Raw genomic sequence first — 19,572 nt, 5'->3', positions numbered from 1 at the left:
AGCTGGAAGTAAAACAAAGTCTTTTGTCGCTCTAATAACTATGTGGTGTGAAATATTTTTTTAATAATTTTGCAAGGAGCATTGCTATTGCGTAGAGAATACTGTCAAATTAACAATATCAATGTGATAACGATCCACACTTTTTATTTTCATGAAACTTTCATCTAGCATTTATTTCTCTTATTCTAGTATTCATTTTAGTGCGAACTAAACAACGGTTGAGAAATCGAACACGGGATGCATCAAACAAGAATATATGTTGATACTACGTGAGCCGTGCCGTAACGAAACCGGTATTTTTCCCAACTCTGTTGATAAGGAGTGTTAAAAGAGCTTTTCCCAAAGATACAAAATTGACAATATTCCATGATTTTGATAAAGTTATTATTATTATTATATCGTTTATTTATCTCCGGTTTTAACCTATTTTGGAAAAGTCTCATTGACACGCGTTATCCTTAGTTCCTGTGAGATGGCTGTTGTTACTAATTTGCACACCTCTAAGCGGGGAATCAACGATTCCAGACAAAAATTGCCTAAAAATGCGTGACGTCTTTTATGGACAGCCCCTTACTCGAATGTTTGGTTGTGAGTTGACGTTGCCCTTCCGGGAATCTGTCAACGGGTTACAACGTTGTCGTATTAGAATGTTCACCCGTACTTTGGCGACTCGATTTTGCCACACAGCGAGATTTTCGCTTGTAGTCCAGTGAAAAGAAAATCCATTGGATTATAAACGAAAATTAACTAACAATTTAGCTTAAGCTGCTGTGCCCAATGTGATTTAAACAGGTGGTGCAGCCCACATGGCTTGCTGGCGTTGATAATCAAAATTTTGTAAATAGTTTGGTATGACGACATACATGACAATTAACGGTATGACGAAAGCAAGCGCGTGGATTTTAGTTTTACTGGCTTGCTGAAGCAAGGTAATTTCATTAACACAAAAGAGTTCCGTTTGCCTCACCTGTTTCTACCTCATTGGCCATGTGCCATCAATAGGCGTCAGGTGACAAGTGACGACAATGACAATGATATGAGGTTGACAATGACGATTCAAATATTCTAGTTTTGCATGGCACTTCCGGTAAAACTTTCAGAGAGTGAGCATGTTAGTGCGGTGAAAATTGCGTTAGTGTTGCATGTTAGTGCGGAGTATTTTGCGAGAACGCAAGGATTTTTATTGGTACTTTGCCAACTCGATATGCAGCGAAGTTTTCACTAAAAGTCGAGTGAAAAGAAAGTCCATTTAACTACATAACCCAAGTTGTTGTGCCATAAATTGGCGTCATCTCAAGTGAGGTACCGAAAAAGAAGTTATGCGTCTGGTTGTGCAAAGGTAAAGCTACAAACGCTATTCCATTTCATTTTTATATTATTTATAATTATTGAACGAACAGTAAAAATCAACACAAAACCGTACAGAAAATTAACAAGAAATTGCGTTACGTCAATTTAGTTAACTTTTTTCTCACCTACTTCCGATAGGTTTTCGAATCAACTAGTTGGAATTTTACTTTTTCCGGGATCGATCATTGCCCTAGGACGCGTTGTTTCGTAATTCATGTCTTCATTCGGAATTCTTTCCGGTCATATATGTATAAAGATGAACGAAAATATTAAAAACAATCGTCCAATAGCTTTCCTATAACTTCCATTTTTGTACAATCAATAGTTCCCGAGTTACGACGATTGACAGAATGAGCACGCTAAAATACTTCTTTGAGAGATTCTCTTTGTTTACTTTCTCTTTTGATTATTACGGCACTCTTAGCAATCCTTCTCTCCAATTATTTGCCGATAATAATAACTAAAGCTATTATCTTTTAATCTGCTCTGGAGAAATTACCGAAAAAAGCAGGAATATTTCGCAATAAACGAAAAAGAAAGTAAACAAAAAGAATCTCTCATTGTTACATACGTCGTTTTGAACATTTTATACAGAATTACACTATCGTAACTACGTCATCGGTATTAACAGCTAGGTAGGTGAAAATTCTAAGGAATTCTAGCTCAAAACTTTTGGAGTCAATGAGCAAAACTCATCACGCTTGCTTGACTTTTTCACACTCGGACAACGATTTTGAGGTAGTCATATCTGTCCCAATGTTCAACTGTACGAGTATAAAAGGTAAGGTCGAAAATTGATCATTTCTACTGGTGATTTGGACGGAACTGGACTTCTTGGTTACCACATACAACAGTAACAAGAGCAGAAAAAATGGCGCCGCCATAGAAATCGACTTACCTTCACAAAAATAACATTCACTTCATTTTTATCGCGACAACCCTTATGTTTTTTTGCACTAATCGCATCTAAATTAAATTATCTAGACATTGTCAGGATAGATTTTTGATCCATGCTTTCGAAGGCGAGATATTCAATGAACAAGTTGAAAGACGGCGTTTTCAGCTATGAAATTCTTCCTTCATAAAAAAGACTTTCCCGACCGCTAATGTCAATGAATCATTCTGAATTTTTCACAGAATAATCCAAACTAATTTTCTAAGAGATTGTCATTTGGTTTTTTTTTATATTCGTTATCGTTTCTGATAAAATCAGATTTGAAGCGTGAAAATAGCCCTCTAAAACGCCCTAAAACACATTAGCCTCAGCCCTTAACTTCATTCTTGAGAAAATAATCAGGATATGAATTTTAAATCTGGATTATGGAAGAAAATGTTAGATCTGAAATCCGAACCCCAATTTTAGAACTGAATTATGAACCAGAATTTCCTGAATTCGGTTTCAGAATTTAATTCCTAGACTCAGTTACAGAATTTATATCCTGAATTCAGAAACTGCATGCTCGGGAACACGTTTTTGGAACTAAATTCAGTTTCTTTATTAGGGTTTGGAATTCAGGTTTAGAATTCAGTTCAAATTAGTTCTAAAACTTGGATTGTGAAAATGAGTTCTGTTCCAGAATTCCAAAACTAAATTTATGACTTAGTTTCTTGATCTGTATTCCGAATTTGCAACTGAATTCTGAGTCCTAGATTTGGAATTAAATTTTTGAACCCAGTTCCAGAATTCAGTTCAGTCCCGGAATTTCTATTTTTATTTAACATAGAACGGACACCAGTGCGAGAGCGAATTTCTTTCGATGACATTTCTGAGAATCAACGGTTAACACGCTGCTGTGGAGATCCTCTCTGAAGCAACAAACGCTCGCTTATTCTCGTTTCGCGATCCGATTCTATACAGGCAGTTGATAATTGCGATAGAATCATTTTACTATTGCCACTTATTCTAACTATGTGCATATAACCTTCGTATAAGTCGTGTCTATAAAAATGTATGTGAATGCTTTAAAAAAGTTTTAAAATATTGCAACCTAGTATGTCGAATAATCGATTTAAGGGCCGTGAAATACTCAGAGCATGAAGTGGAGCGAATAGATGTAGAAAAATTCTCTCACGGTTCATGCATTGCGAGGCACGAGTTCTTGTAGCATCTTCTACCGGATTGAAAATGTTGTATACAACATAGTTAAATATCGAGCAGCTTCTGTCAAACTATCGGTAATCACCAACACTGTTTGTAGACATAAGGTCGTACTTTAGTATAGATACACCGTTACAATCATGGAAGCGAAGCAATAAAAGTTGAAAAATTTACAAAATCTACTAATACGAACGGTTATCCATATTCAGAATTGTCATTTTATTCGTATCTACGTGCACCAGCTATGTCTATGACATTATCCACCCCCATTGTATCATTCGACGAACTTAATTTTACTGTTCTGGAAAAAATAAGTTGAATTGAATATTTCGTTTACTTTGCCTCGACTTTTACCTCTATGGCTGAACGCCTAAATAATTTTTTGTTGTCTCAATTATTCAGTTCCATAAATTTCCATAACGTTTTTCACTGTGTTTGTGTTACTATATTATATTTCTTATAAAGTGCAATAGCTTCAGCTGGTTTTGCCATACAGTATTCAATAGAACGTTTACTAAACCACACCCTGTTGAAAATCTATTCGTGCATCACAGTCTATATGTGTACATTTTGTGTATATAAGTGTATTTGAAGTAGATTTTCAGAAGTAAATAAAAATAGTAAGCGTAACTTAAACCATTTATTGATTTCAACAATAGCTACAATATATAAATAACTATATACCATAATAAACTACTTTACTACAGTGAAAGTTAAAATCTAATCTGATCATATGAGAAGTATATTAATACCATTAAAGTGAATAAGTGGCTATTGTGAATGGTTTTCAAATTATGAATTAATATACTTCACAACAGTAAAATCTTTCAAATTATAGATTATTGCGGACAAAAAAACATTACATCACCAACTGACCGAGATTAACATCCGTAAATACTGTTAAGCAATGTTCAAAAAAAAAAATAATACAACCAACAGAAATACACAGATGCTTGTTATGCGGAAACGTCTTTCAAGAAGAAATAGGCCTTTTCATGAGATAATTCGGTTGCATATCAAAAACCACCTAAATGTTAAAAATGTACATCTTGTGTAACATGCTGGTAAACGCGTTGCTGGTAGTCTCTTTTGAATTAATTCTTATTCTATAAGGAACGTACTATGCTAGGGAAAATGCTAACGAGAAAATAAAGTATAAATGTGAAACGAATGCATTCTTTGCATACATTCATGAATTTACAAATGAAATTCACGCTTTCGTTGACAGTGAGAATCGAGTGAATTGAGAAGAGGTGGGGAATGATTTCGCATGTGGGGTACTATTCACCAAAATTTAGAGTAGTCGAGATAAGTGGCGATTGTGTTATCGTACTTAGATTCTAATTCGTTCGTTTTTGTTCTGGTCTGATAATGCTGTACCCCATATTAGTGAGAGAAATGTACATGAGTGGGATGCGGTAACGGTGTTATCTGCAGGAAATGCATTGAATTAAAACTTGGTCCGGAAATCCGGAACGGGGAATGAATGAGTTGTAACTGTAATAGAGGTGATGGTTGGAATAGTTAGTAAAATGTACCAGCATTTCATCGACAAGCGACGATGGGAGACAATAGTAAAATCGACATATTCAGATGTGTTGTACCTGTTCCGAAGAATAAATAAGTGATATTAACGGTTAGCCTCGTTAGTGGAAGTGGTGAAATAAGGCAATTAGTTCCCGTATCTAGGAAGATTCGTTTCGTTCAAAAGTGTTTCATTGGTATTAAACACATTTATACGATTAGTACTTCGTTAGTGAAATAATATTCTTTCTATTTAAGTCTACTGTTAGATCTACATTTTTAATCACACGATAAACTGTAAGTACCATACATCTACAAAAAAGACCAGCATGCGATAATTTGCTTTCCTAATACTGATACCAATTTGAACGCTCACTTAATAAATAAATATGAAAACTGTCTGTACTTGGTACGACGTGGAGAATCAAGTCACTCTCGGTTGAGGAGTTCTGCGAACTAGGGCGAACCTTTTTGCGATATGCTATTGGGTAATGGAATGAGTCTACCAGAATAAAATAAAATCAACGCCTACTAATGTCCTAAAATTACTGGTGTGGTTCGTCCCACTGAAATATTTCTACACCGTACCGGTAAACCGCCTCGGACGCGATCGTGTACATTTCCTATTGTTATCGGTAGTTTAGATTAAAGGTTGCCAGGATTTTTTTCGAAGGTCTCACAGGAAGTGATTAGGGTAGGGATCAACGTTGCTTGGCATTGGGATGAGTTGGCATTAGTGAAACTATTTCTTTGAGCCCTCGCTTTGTTCTTCGTCTACCTCGATCGGTGGGGCTGGAAATGTTTCCATCGCGAAATGGCTCGGTCGTCGTCCGGGTACTAGTAGTCTGCGGATGAACAACAATTGGAACAGCAACTTCATAACTCACATGCTAGGACTAGTAGTAGACTAGATTCGGGTGTGTTTAGTGGTAAAACTAACGATCTGAGAATTAGCTAGGGCTACTGAGTCAGCTGTGTCGTTTTCTATTCATGTCTGCAGGTGCCACTTTGTCACGTCTCATGTTGGTGGTGTGTTGTCGTGTGAACTGACAGACGAAACTTCATTTTACCTAATCATAGAGTGGAAAGCTGAAACTGGGATACGGAATTATTCGCTCATGTGGTAGATGTGTGCATCGTTGCTTGTTGATAACAACACTAGCAACATGTGCTTCTATTGAAAAGCTAAAATAGGAAACACGGTGTCCCTTCAACTTTTCAGCGTAGTTCCATGTATGAAAACAGCAGTAAAGTCGACAGGAAAGCGCATATGTTAAGCCAAAGAAAGTAGCAAGCACAAAGTTCAGCATAGAAGAGTGTGTCTGAATAATAGTTGTAAGAAAAGAAGTTTAAAATTACATCGATTTAGAGTGGGATCAAGCCATTTACAAGTGAATAAGTTCAGAAATGTAATGAAATTCTACTCAAGAAAAATTCTTAGGAAAAAATTTACCCCGGAAAACTCTTTGCTAAGGCCACATTATCTATAAATGATGAAAAGAAATAGAAATATACACACATTTACAATGGAGGGAATTATGATAGAAAACGGTATTGCAACTAGAGATAGTACCGGAAGGTAAAAAGTATTTTCAAATTAGACGAAGAATAGGACAAAAAGTTTACAAAATATAAAAAAATATATATTAAAACTTTCGCAAACAGTGCTTGAAAGGATGATGATGTTTGAATCTGATGTCTTGCAGTTTTTAAATAGTATTTTCAAACTCAGACTAAAGTACGATTCACAACGCACAGTGGAGAAAATGGATAAAAAAACGCGACGATTTTTTTGGAGGCATGATACAGCTGACCACAAAGCACTTTTTTGGTGTAAATTAATTCATTTTACCCCAAGTTCCCTTTTTATACTGCATTGTATTCAAGCTTAACTATGTAACATGAAACACTGAAGAACTTGCAGAAGAACGAATAGAGTGTTTCCGATGTAAAAAAGTCTAACAAATCGATTGCAGATAGTTTCATTGACAGCAGAAAACTCGTTGTACCGTTTTAACCCATTTCTTTTCTAGTTTTAATACTCAGTTGAAATATGATCTACAATCCAATAGCAGATCAAACACGATCTATCAATATTGGTTCATATTACGTGCAAAACATCTGTGATCCAACTAATCCAACTAAACACAAACTAGCCTGTTTAACCCGTTTTACCCCAATTTATATCATAAGTCGTATTTCTGGTTAAACTTTCTTTCGTATACCGGAAGCAGGCTGACTGCGGTTGATGAAAATCGTTTGATATTACGAAGAAAAACCTGAAATAGGTTTACAAATGTATTCAATGACCGCACGAATCTTGTTATAACGTTTTATCTCAATTATTTTCGGTGCCTTGAGCCTAATTTTTTTTAATTGAGCCTTTTGATCTACAATTCGGAAGCAGATCCAATACGAACTATCAATATTGGTCCATATTACGTAAAAAACTTCAGCGATCCAAATACATTTTTTGGTTTATAACTGTCATTGAAGGTTTTATAACAGAGGTAAAATTTTACTCACGGAACGACCGAAATCAGCTCTGCGCCTAATTCGTATTACTATTTTTGAATTAGTTGATTTTAACAACAAAATTTTAAATTAACTATGAAATTAGTTAAAATTGAGAATTTACTGAGCTGAAAAAAACTCTTATTTATAGTGAATGTGTTTAGTTGGCGAATATCATGGACACAAACCAGCAATATTTTCCAGTACGAAATTCTTATTGACAACTAATTTTGTTATTAAAATAAGAAAATTTGGTTCTATATATCTATCACAATCATTGCTGAAGTACAGCACAAAGAAAACAAAAATTAAATTGATTTTATTAACAAGTTTATGAGTCAAAAACTCATGAGAAGTGTCAAAGCAACACAATCCATTAAAAAGCTGAAAAGGACAGTCTTGTTGAAACTGCTTGCAAATTGTTTTGATGTGTTTCGCATGTGTTACGTATTATCCATATATAAATTTCTAAACCGATATGTAAAAATGACGAAAACTCTTAGTGGAAAGTTCTAAGTAGTAGTTCAGAATTTATGCGCATTTGAAGCGATTGTGCGTAATAATGTTTTTACACCGAACAGTGAAGTGAGTTTCGAGTGTTGCACTCTAATTGTATATGTCAAATAATGTTTTTTGTTGTATCTACCAACCTTCCGGGCTACGCCGTTCGGTGTACTACTTGTATTCGGTTTTTGTTTTCCGAGTGCTCAAAGTTTTCAGTGAGAGAGTCGATTTCGCGAAGTCCAATGAAGAAAACTGCGATTTATAGCCTGTTCGCACTACACCGGGACGACCGGGACGTATTTTTTCCTCATCGGCGATGACTGAGCTGCCGGCGTGTGCATGTATTGGAATCCCGGACCCGGGATAAAATCCATTTGGTTGCCACCGATATTCCTCGCCGAGTTTTTTCCAGCGCCGACGGTGCAAAAAACTCGTCGAGGAATATCGGCGGCAACCAAATCCCGGGTCCGGGATTTTATCCCGGGTCCGGAATTCCAATACATACACACGCCGGCAGCTCAGTCATCGCCGATAAGGAAAAAAAACGTCCCGGATAGTCCCGGACGGTCCCGTCCCGGCCGTCGCGGTGTAGTGCGAACAGGCTATTAGAAGAAAAAATTTTCAAAAAGAGGTTCACGTTTCGTTTATGTCTTTTTCTCCAATACAACATCGTGTTTATACTTGCCAATATAGAAAAGACAACCGCGACTGAAAAAAATTTTACGGTAGTAGTGTGCCTAGTGGCTAGTAGTCATTACGGTGTTAACGTTTTCTCGGTGACAGTGCGCCATATAGCTGCAAATTGCAGAAGCCAATTCAACCATTTATGTTGGTTGAAAACAACGTATTATTTCTCTAATTCTCCTAAAAAATTAGTTGAATGGAAATGAAGTGTGCTTTAGCTAAGAAATGACAGCACGTTTAATTGGTGAATTCAACTAAAAAAATAGCCATTTCAACAAATATTTTATTGTTATTAAGGATATGAGAATGGTGTTCGAAGGACACTTACAAACATGTTTTCATTCTTTCGTTATTTTTTGCACAGATAATTTTCTCATCACCATCTCTATTTTCTTATCACCACTCATCAGTATCATCAGTGTCTTCTGCTGACAGTGATTCGTCTACGACAAATTGATACCAAAATTTTAACTGTTCTTCACGGAAAGACCGGATTTAGCATTTTGGCGAAAAAATTAGTTGATTTTCTGATTTCGGTTAGTTATTTTTTGAGACAACTAAAAAAATCTTACTTTTGATTCTAGTTCCCTTAATAATAATAAAATATTTGTTGAAATGGCTATTTTTTTAGTTGAATTCACCAATTAAACGTGCTGTCATTTCTTAGCTAAGGCACACTTTATATCCATTCAACTAATTTTTAAATTGAATTAAAGAAATAAAACGTTGTTTTCAACCAACATAAATGGTTGAATTGGTTTCTGCAATTTGCAGCTATATGGCTCACTGTCACCGAGAAAACGTTAACACCGTAATGACTACTAGCCACTGGATGGCACACTACTACCGAAAAAAATTTCAGTCGCGGTTATCTTTTCTATATTGGCAGGTATAAATACGATGTTGTATTGGAGAATAAGACATAAGCGAAACATAAACTTCTTTTTGAAAATTTTGCTTCTAAATCGCTGTTTTCTTCATTCGACTTCGCGAAATCGACTCTCTCACTGAAAACTTTGAGCACTCGGAAAACAAAAACCGAATACAAGTTGTACATCATTTGACGTGTACAATTAGAGTGCAACATTCGAAACTCACTTCACTGTTTCGCGTAAAAACATTATTACCCACAATTGCTTCAAATGCGCACAAATTCTTAATAAATACACTTTCCACTGACAGTTTATGTCATTTTTACATATCGGTTTAGAAATTTATATATGGATATATCGTACCACATGCGAAAAATATCTAAACAATTTGCAAGCAATTTCACAAGACTGTCCCTTTTAGCTTTTCAATGGATTGTTTTGCTTTGACACTTCTCATGAATTTTTGGCTAATAAACTTGTTAATAAAACCAATTTCATTTTTGTTTTTTTTGTGCTGTCCTTCAGTAATGAGGGTGATACACACTGAGCCAAAATCTCCCATTGGATTTACATGAAAAATCACATACTTATTGAAAAAAGCCCACCACATTATATTCATATGCATCGTGTAACATTTATATGTTAATTTATAATATTTAATTGAAATCTCGATAACTTTTAAGTGTACAGCACTTACACCTTATGTGTGAAGCACGTAGGTAAATTTCATGTGTAAAGCAAATATAAATTACGTGATTGTAAGCTGTGAAAATTGTTTGAACTAAAAATGGCAGTAAGTAACGAATAGAGAGTGCTCGCAGATTTAGGATTCGAAATTGTTTGTTTGGTCTTTAATGTAAGTTTATACGAGCTATCAAAAAATAATTCTAAAAATAATTAAATTTAACATTTTTTAGAATGCTATATAGTTCAACTGCGAACAATACTGTCGGACAACAGCGACTTTTTCGTTTCATGTAGGCAACGGAATTCTACTTTTATATGGACGCTACAATGTGCCAGTTATTATAAGTATCAATTTAGCTTACATATTCGTTATTATAAAAATTAGTAAATTCATTTTAAATATATGAAGGAAACGTAAAATCATTTTCATTCAATAAACATCAGTCATACTGCCAATAAATCAATAGAAAAGCATTTTATTACCATTGGAAAAATATAAAGAAGTTAAATGAAATACCGATAAATAATATATGGATTTCATATAAGACACATGTGATATACTAATAATAGGTACGTGAAATTCACATAAAACATACGTGTTGCCAACATTGATTTTCATTATGTGGGACACATGACTGTCATATATGGGAAAATTAACTTTTATGTGCAAAGTATTATGGAAAATAATCATATGTTTTTGCATTTGAATACTAAGTGATGTTTATTTTGAGTGCATAAATAGAATCAAATTTTCTGATTTTGATAACGAAATTAGTTGTCAATGAGAATTTCTTGTTGGATTGAAATATTGCTGGTTTGTGTCCAGAATATTCGCCAACTAAACACATTCTCTAAAAATAAGAGTTTTTTTCAGCACAGTAAATTCTAAATTTTAACAAATTTTATAGTTATTTTGGAAATTTTGTTGTTAAAATCAACTAATTCAAAACAGTAATACGAATTAGGCGCAGAGCTAATTTCGGTCATCATTTTCTATTTTACTTGTTTTTTCCCTACCGTTTGCTTTGAATGCCAAATATGACAGTTTTGGGTCCGACCATACTAGAGCAGCTTTCATCATGTCCGTTAAATTGTCCTCTGCCGAAGTTTTCCGTGCCAAACCAAGCCGTGAATATTTGTGGCGTTTATGGGAACTTTCTCCAGGTTTTTCATCAACAAAACTCAAAAACAAGATTCATGCGGCCATTGAATCCATTTGTAATCTTATTTTTAGGGCTTTCTTCGTAATATCAATCGATTTTCATCAACCGCAATCGGCCTGCTTTCGGTGCAGAAGAACGTTTAACCAGAAAAACGACTTTTGAAATAAATTGCCGTAAAACGGGTTAAACAGGCTAGTACTGTCATTCCATTGTGTTTGATTGGATTACAGATGTTTTGTACGTGATATGAACCAATATTGGTAGGTCATATTGGATCTGCTTCGGGATTGTAAATCTGAATTCAACATAAAATTATATTTGTGGGAAAATTGGGGTAAAACGATGTAGCACGACGCATGCGATCATGGAGACTATCTGTTAATCATTATTTGAGGTTATATGCGAAACACAGAACTGTCTTGTTTAACCACTATTGGTCCAAACACCGATCAGTAGAACTTTTTTTCTGTAAATTCATGGATGAAGATAACTGGGGGTAAAACAGAATATAGTTATTTGTGGTCAATCTAATAAGATTGACAATCCATTTATCTAACTAAAGAGCATATCAGGAATACCTTCCGATTGGTCGAATTGATTTTTCCTGAGTTTCACAGTTAGTTTTCGAAGTAAAGTCAGAAAAAAGAGGAATTGAGGATAGAGGATAAACTCAGGGATGCCAGGTTCACAGATTAATCTGGGTTTTACAGACTTTCAATTTTCTGCACAGATTTTAAAAATGGCACAGATTTTCACAGATTCCTGAAAATGATCACAGATTTTCGTCACAGATTCTGCAATCGATCACAGGTTTTCACAGATTTTTGAAAATCGATTACAGTTTAGCACCAAAAAGTACAGAGCGGTTGAGAATAGTGTGAGCTTTTATATTTTTTTTGCTCCAAAATGATTCTGCTCAGCAATTATGGTACGGGAAACGTGCACAGATTTGGCACAGACAAGTTTTTGGCTTGAACACAGATTTTTGAAAAAAATGACCTGGCATCCCTGGATAAACTATTGATCCGTTTCATTGACCCAGTGAAATTTGTCGACCCGCATAAGTCCGATCATCGGTCCGATTATCGGACCGATTGAGTACGATATGGGGCCAATCGTAGCGCTTCGATCGGTCCGTCATTGGACAATTCTGCACCATTTGCATCAACCGCGTCGACCTGAAAAAGCTTTATGTTTACATTATGTATCGCTATAGAAACAGAGCGAGGGAACATCAAACAAGGCATTTTAGAGCCGACGTCTCCCCGATAGGGTGTGAAATATATTCTTTTGTTTCGATCATAGAGGCTTTGACCTTATGGTCATTCGCCTCTTAGGGCCAGAAAAACTTCGGCCCTATGTTCGGGGTTGAAAGTCCAACCCCGATATATCACATCCCCTGAGTATCAGACATCCGCTCTCTGCTTTGGTATTTCTTCACTCTTTTGTTCTACCGATACACTATGTAAGCTCGAAACGCAATCAAAAGCTTTCTTGCACGATGCGTCCGATGTTCGGATTTACTGGGAATAAACACCTCATTTCGGTCGATTCGGGTTCAGAAGCAGTTCTAGGATCCAACTTCAGAATTCAGTTTCAAAATTCAGGTCCATAATTCAGCTCCAGAATCCAGGTTTGGGATTCAGATCCTGGTTCAACATTGTGAAACATCAAGGTTCAGAATTTAGTTCAAGAATCTAGAATCCGAATTCAGTTACTGGTTCCGAATTCAGTTTCAGGTCCCGAATTCAGTTTCAGTTTCAGATTTCAGTTCCAGGATCAGGTCTCAGTTGTAGAATTCAGATTCAAAATTCAGTTCCAGGTGCTGAATTCAGTTACAGAATTCTTTCTCGAAATTTGGGTTTAGAATTCCGGAATGCTCATTCGAGGTATCTCTCATCAACATATTGGATTATCCAAGTCTAGAACTCAGTTCCAGAATCCAGGTTCATGATTCAGCCTCAGAATGCAGCATCAGGATTCAGTTCCAAAATTCAGCTTCAGAATTCAGTTTTAAGTCCTGAATTTAGCTCCAGAATTTAGGTCTACAATTCAGGAATCCGCATTCGAGAAAAATTCCATCGACATTGTAAAATAGCCAGACTCAGAATTCAGTCCAGAACTTAGTACCAGGTTCAGAACTCCAGTCCTAAGATTCAGTTTCAGGTACAGTATTCTGTTCCAGAACATAGTTTCAGAATCCGGATGCAGAATTTAGTTCCAGGTTCTAGAATTCAGGTTCAGGATCCAGTTTCATATCTAGAATTCAATTCAAGATTCAGGATTCAGTTATAGATTCCAACTTTAAATTGCAGGGACATACACAGATAAAAATATTTTGTGAATTTACTTTGTTTACGCACATATTCAGAGCAGGCAATTAAACATAAAGTTACTTGACAATTCTGTACGTTCCAATATAATTTATTCGCAAAATAAGCGTTAAATGAAAAATAATGTTTTATTTATTTAAAATTCAATGCAATCCAATTTAGTTTTGCATCGATGGTAATTTTTAATCAAACTTTCGATTCAACACATAGATAATAAACCAAGTTACTATGAATTTACATATCGTGTAATTTTTATTATTTCTTTCTTTGTAATTCACTTCCAGAACCCTGAGCGGCGAACGGCTGAAACGTGGTTAATGTCGCTATTAAACGACAACAACAACAGCTTCCAGAATCCTGGTTCAGAATCGTGCTTAACACAGTTCGAAAAAATCTTGTGATTTTACATCTCATAAGATGCACATAATTGGAGCGTCGTATTTCACACAAATTTATATTCAATAACATGTAAAAATGTGTGATTTGAAAATTACACGGCTTCAATTCGAATAAAATAATAAACAAAAGATCGATAGCAGCAGCGCGACTTGAACTGAGAAACATAAGATCACAAGCACTCGACTGAACCATAGAGCTCATATTTGTTCATTGAATAATTGATTCATTAATCCACTTGGTAACCGAGTGCAAATTGCACTCAGAATTTAGTTCCAGCTTCCAGGTCCAGAAAATTGAGTTCAAGAATCGAGGTTCATAATTTAGTTCCCGCTTCCAGGTCCAGAAAATTGAGTTCAAAAATCGAGGTTCAGAATTTAGATCAAGAATGTAGCTTCAGAAGTCAGTTCTAGGTAGAGATTCAGAATTCAGTTTCAGATCCAGGATTCAGTTTGAGGTCCGAAATTCAGTTCTAGGTCCAGAGTTCACTTCCAGAATCCTGGTTCATAATTCTGCTCTAGAATTTAGGTATAGAATTCAGAAGTTTTGTGAAACATTCAGGCTAAGAATTCAGTTCCAATTTAATTCAGTCCAGCCACTGAATCATGTTCCTGAGTTCAATTGTAGATCCAGAATTTGGGTGCAGAATCCTGGTTCAGAATAGAGATCCAGAATTTGGGTACAAATTCAGGAATGCGCATTGGAGGAAGAATTCCATTTACATTGTGAAGCATTATATTTTTCATTAATTGATTCTTTTTTAGAAACAGAAAACGTAGCTCAATGACCTGAGAACTAAAAGCCGTTTGACTAGGCAAATTGAAATTTTGTGATTTGCTTTGAACACGTGTCATCTCATACACGAGACAATTTTTTTTGTTTCGATTATAGAGGTTTTACCAGCCTCTTCGGACCAAAAAAAACTTTCTGACTCTCTGTGCGGGGTTGGAAATCGAATTGAGACAATTTTGTTATCATTCCGCTAAGACATATTGGACAATTATAAGACGGAATGATGCGAGATATTACAAGAAAATTTGACCATTTTATAAAAAACGAAACTGAATAATAATGAAGACTTTTCCCTGAAAATTCAATAGAAAGCTTTCATTTGAATCGATCTAATCGATCGATTTATGGATCTAATTTGGGATGATGATCATAATTGCGGGCCAGTATTGATGATTTCATATTAAAAACAAAATCACCTTAGAGCTCCAACATTTACCGGTGTTTAACGAAACTGAAAACAAGCGGTTTTGGTGTATGTCGAAGCTTGAAACACCAGTGCCGAAAATAAAAAAAGCGCCACGAGCACCGTGGCTTCGGATATTGCGTTTCGTGTTTCTCTTTGTGCACTGGCGCGCAATGGCATTCTCAATACACGCGGTGGCGGTGGTTATATGAAGCACGCAGTGCAGTGCAGTTTGGACATGCATGCTGTGAACACTTTGCTTGACATAACTGAATGAGAGACCTAGATTGGAGAGAAACTGGATGCGTAAGAGTATATGCTACTGAGCAGACCAGTTCCCTTGCTTGGTAAATTACCTGTGCTCTCACTCTCAGTTAACACATGAATTAAGCAATCCATGGCAATGCAATGACATGAAGGGTTCGCTCTCGTTAGTACTATACGAGAATAGAGAGCTTTGCTTCACGGCGTGCTACAAGAAGCAAGGTCATACAGGCAATGTTTACGGTGTTTTTTTTTCAGTGTAGGTTTACAGAAATCATTTTTGAACATAATGTTTGTACTCAAAGACCAAATTTGATCACATTTCAAAAATATATCCTAGAAACACTAAAAGCAATGTTCTTTAAATTAATACTAATCGGAACTAAAAGTTATGAATCTAGTTTTCTCATAGACATCTGCAATGTGAGAACCATTCATAAAATGCTAACCTCGTAAAGCATAGTCATCAGCTGGCGCACATCTTCATGAACTAATGAACGAACGAAGCAGCTCTCCTTGCATGGGTTGCGCTGTGAATTCTACCCGACATACAAATGTATATGAGATTCTTTTGTTAATATTCATTGCTTCTATTTGCAAACCCTGATCGACAGTAGAAGAGTACCACGACTAGTTGCAAAATTATTGAAAAGCGTTTTGATGAAATGAATTTCGAATACCTAGTGAAGGTTTGAAGCACAACTTTGAACTTCTCTACGAAAAATACATTCACTATAGATGAACGTCTTATGAATACAGAAGTTACAAAAAATTCTTTGAAAATAGTATAATATTGAATTTACTAATAGAGTTAAAATGTCTGCACACAAAAAATTTGTGATGAAATTCATAAAGACCAAATTGGTGACGGAAAATTTCATTTGTAATAACTACCTGATGGATATGGAAGAATTGTTCTTGCCCAGACTGTAGTTTGCATTTGGCTAGCATGTGCGACTGTTTAAATTTATATGCACCATTCACCAGCCTAGCAGATGTGTGCTTCTGTGGCTCATTGGATTAACGAATGTACTTTGTGATTCATTGATTCTCGGTTCTAGTCGCCGAAGTCTCTATCAGTTTTTTTATCTATCTTGTTGAATTTCATGCCATGGAATTTCCAAATCACACGATATTACATGTTCTTGAGCATAAATGTGCATGAATTACGACACTCCATTTATGTGCATCTTATAAGATGTAAAATCATAAGGTTTTTTAAACTGTGTGTTACACATTAGTTTTCCCCATCTGCATAACTAACGTGTTTTCAATCCCGGACGTCGAGTGACAAAGTAGTGTTCTTTTAGTTCGAATCTCGTTTCTTCCCTTTTTTCATTCATCTATCTTTCCTTCGGTCTGTTTTTCGTAGACAGTGATGAAAAGTAAAACCAAAAGTAAATATTTTAACAAGCGTCATTTCCTTATTCGAGTCATCACATCATTTGGCTTCAGTTATGGCCTACAATCAACAAATGGTTAGATGTTAATGTAATTTAAATTGGTCCGTTAACGTTGTTGACAATCAGATTCTATTACATCATCATTTTCAGCACTTTTTCATGTAAGAACAAGCCGAGGAAGGATAAAAGGATCTACTGAAAAGAACAACTTAAATCAAATTGTCTAAGACACAACGCGGTATGCGCGAGTTTTGGATACAGAGTTATCGTGAAACCGTCTGAGCGAGTACGTGTCTGGACAGTGTCTAGTGTTGTCCTGATCAAAGGTGTATTCTGCTAGTGATTGTTCTGTTTTTTTTCAGTATTATTTCAATAGTAGTTGTATCACCGTGTTAATATAACAGCTAATTATTCAACGATCAAAACACTAAACAGTAAAAAACGTTACACCACACTTAAAGGTCTAACTTGCACCCGATTCTACCAACTGCATGCATAAACAATAACTGACTCCATTAACATTCAACACTTTAGCCACTCTTCTACCTGGAAATATATTTATTTCTAGCGATTCAATGTAGGTCAAGTAGAAGAGTAAGCCGATGGATGTATCGTGGTTGAATTTCTAGACTTCAAAATTCAACAACAATTAGCCAATGTGAGTAACTCTTAACACGTATCACAAAAGAACCTAGGAATTTGACAGACGATATATTATTCATGATCATTTGGACTTACCCGCTCAGCTCCAGCATCGAACCGCGTCGGTTGTTTCGTCTGTGACTAGCCGTTACCGGGAAGGCATTGGCATGGGGCACACTAGCCTTGGAAACGCCCAGCGGATCCCCGTTCGTGTCACCGGAACCGTCGTAGGTGATGTAGCCGGCAATCGATGCCGATCGTTTATCCTTCTTGACGCGACCGATCGGCGTCGTCGCCATCACCGGGGTCGATGTCTCGGAATCCGTTACCCCGCCGATGACGATGCCACCGGAGCCGGAACTCTCACGCCGGAATAGACCTATTACAGACTTGGCCTGTTTAGGTTGTGTTAGGCCACCTACAGTAGTTAACGGTGTGACGGGGCAGTCGCGGGCAATGGATAAAAATGCTGTTAGGTGCAAGCTAATGCGGCGAATGCAAATTAATCAAATCATAGATGGATTCTGTACGACGTGGGAAAAGTGGGGATACGAGAACCGGGGAGCATGGATTTGTGGAGTGCGTAAGCCAGAAAACGTCAGGGCTGGTCCAAGGAGATCGTTGAAAGATCCTTCCTATCGGTCGATGGTTGAACAACTCTAAAGCATCGTGAGCGTTTCGGATTTCAAAATACATGAGTTTTGGTATTTTGAAATGTACTATATGAGCATGCGTGAAGATCTATTCAAAGGTCTGTAATTGCACCAAGAAAATAAAAAATGGCTGCAATCTCTCTTTCTCTATTTCTCTTTCTGAAACAAGCATCCTACTGTCCGAGAAGAGACCATATAAGAGAGTCTGCTAAGTTTTTGTATTACCATGATTTAAATTGTACTATTGAAAAGTAACTGTTTTTATATTTCACAGTTCTCGGTTAATTTTTCAAAAGGGCGTATAAGCAAGTGACAGTTTCTCTTTGTTTACTTTCTCTTCTATTAATTACCAAGCGGTTTCCACGTTTATCACTCAACTCTTTGCATGAAATGGTACCCGAAACTTTCGACTTTCAAACAGAATAGTGATATCAAAGAAAATATTTTTAATCACATCACAATAATCGAAAGAGAGAGTGATTAAAGAGAAACTGTCACTTGCTTATACGCCCTATTGAAAAATCAACCGAGAGTTGTGTATAATTACTGGAGTTCAAATATTCAGTGTCCTGAAAATTATAGAGTAGCTCAATTAGTTTGTAATTAAGAGCTTACCCGATTCTACGTTTTAAAAATATTTCTACACGCTCTGTTATAACAAAAGCTGATTTATAATGTATTGCGCATTATATACTTGATTAGACTTATTTGTAGAAATTATTTGCGCAGTCCGTTTCCCGCAACACACATACAAATTAGAGTGCCTCAAGCCAGAGTGACGACAGCTGTTTATTTGGAATGACAGCTTTGTTCCAAACGAGCAAACGACCTGTCAAATATAATACAAAGCGAACGAAACTGTCATCATCTCGGCTAAACCGTTTTGAGTTGTTGCCAGCATTACGGATGAGATGTCGTCACTCTGGTTATAGGCACTCTAATACAAATAAGTCCAGTATATGAAAGTTAGTGATGCCAAATATGCAGAATTATCTCTGAATTAACAGATTTCTGGTTAACGCTGCAGATATTTAAGCATTTTACCTTATATCAAATGTGAAAAGGATATTTCTGAAATTTACATCTTTAGAAAATTTGACATTAATCAGTGCTGGAAACTGCTGACGGTATCGAAATGAAAACCGTCACTAGTAGCGCCGTATGAATTTCTTCATGAAAGTTTATGACCAGCTATGAAATTTGCACCGAAAACAAAATGCAGCCGATCCTATTAACGACTATCATTATTTTGTTACATTCATTGCCCAATACGACAAAGTCTGTTCCCAC

General features: G+C 36.1%; 1 protein-coding gene across 21 annotated transcripts in view; it reads right to left on the bottom strand.

The window, feature by feature from the left end:
* The window catches only part of LOC131427610 (sodium/hydrogen exchanger 3), a 238,500-nt gene that overhangs the window by 4,319 nt on the left and 214,609 nt on the right, over nt 1-19,572 (bottom strand). For 11 of the 21 annotated variants that reach the window (XM_058590965.1, XM_058590962.1, XM_058590964.1 and 8 more), the window contains 2 exons: nt 17,726-18,047; nt 4,987-5,052 (listed from right to left, as the gene is read on the bottom strand). The exons of 1 other annotated variant lie outside the window; for it this stretch is intronic. In XM_058590965.1, coding sequence (XP_058446948.1) covers nt 4,987-5,052; nt 17,726-18,047 — 388 coding nt within the window. Of the gene's footprint in view, nt 1-4,986; nt 5,818-6,425; nt 6,457-17,721; nt 18,048-19,572 lie in introns of those variants that run through there. 9 more of the 21 variants (XM_058590970.1, XM_058590977.1, XM_058590979.1 and 6 more) reach the window with 7 other exon arrangements.

The sequence above is a fragment of the Malaya genurostris genome, chromosome 2, assembly GCF_030247185.1.
Source record: "Malaya genurostris strain Urasoe2022 chromosome 2, Malgen_1.1, whole genome shotgun sequence".
NCBI lineage: Eukaryota > Metazoa > Arthropoda > Insecta > Diptera > Culicidae > Malaya > Malaya genurostris.
The sequence above is the reverse complement of the archived record's forward strand: the minus strand, read 5'-3'. Positions and strand labels throughout refer to the sequence as shown.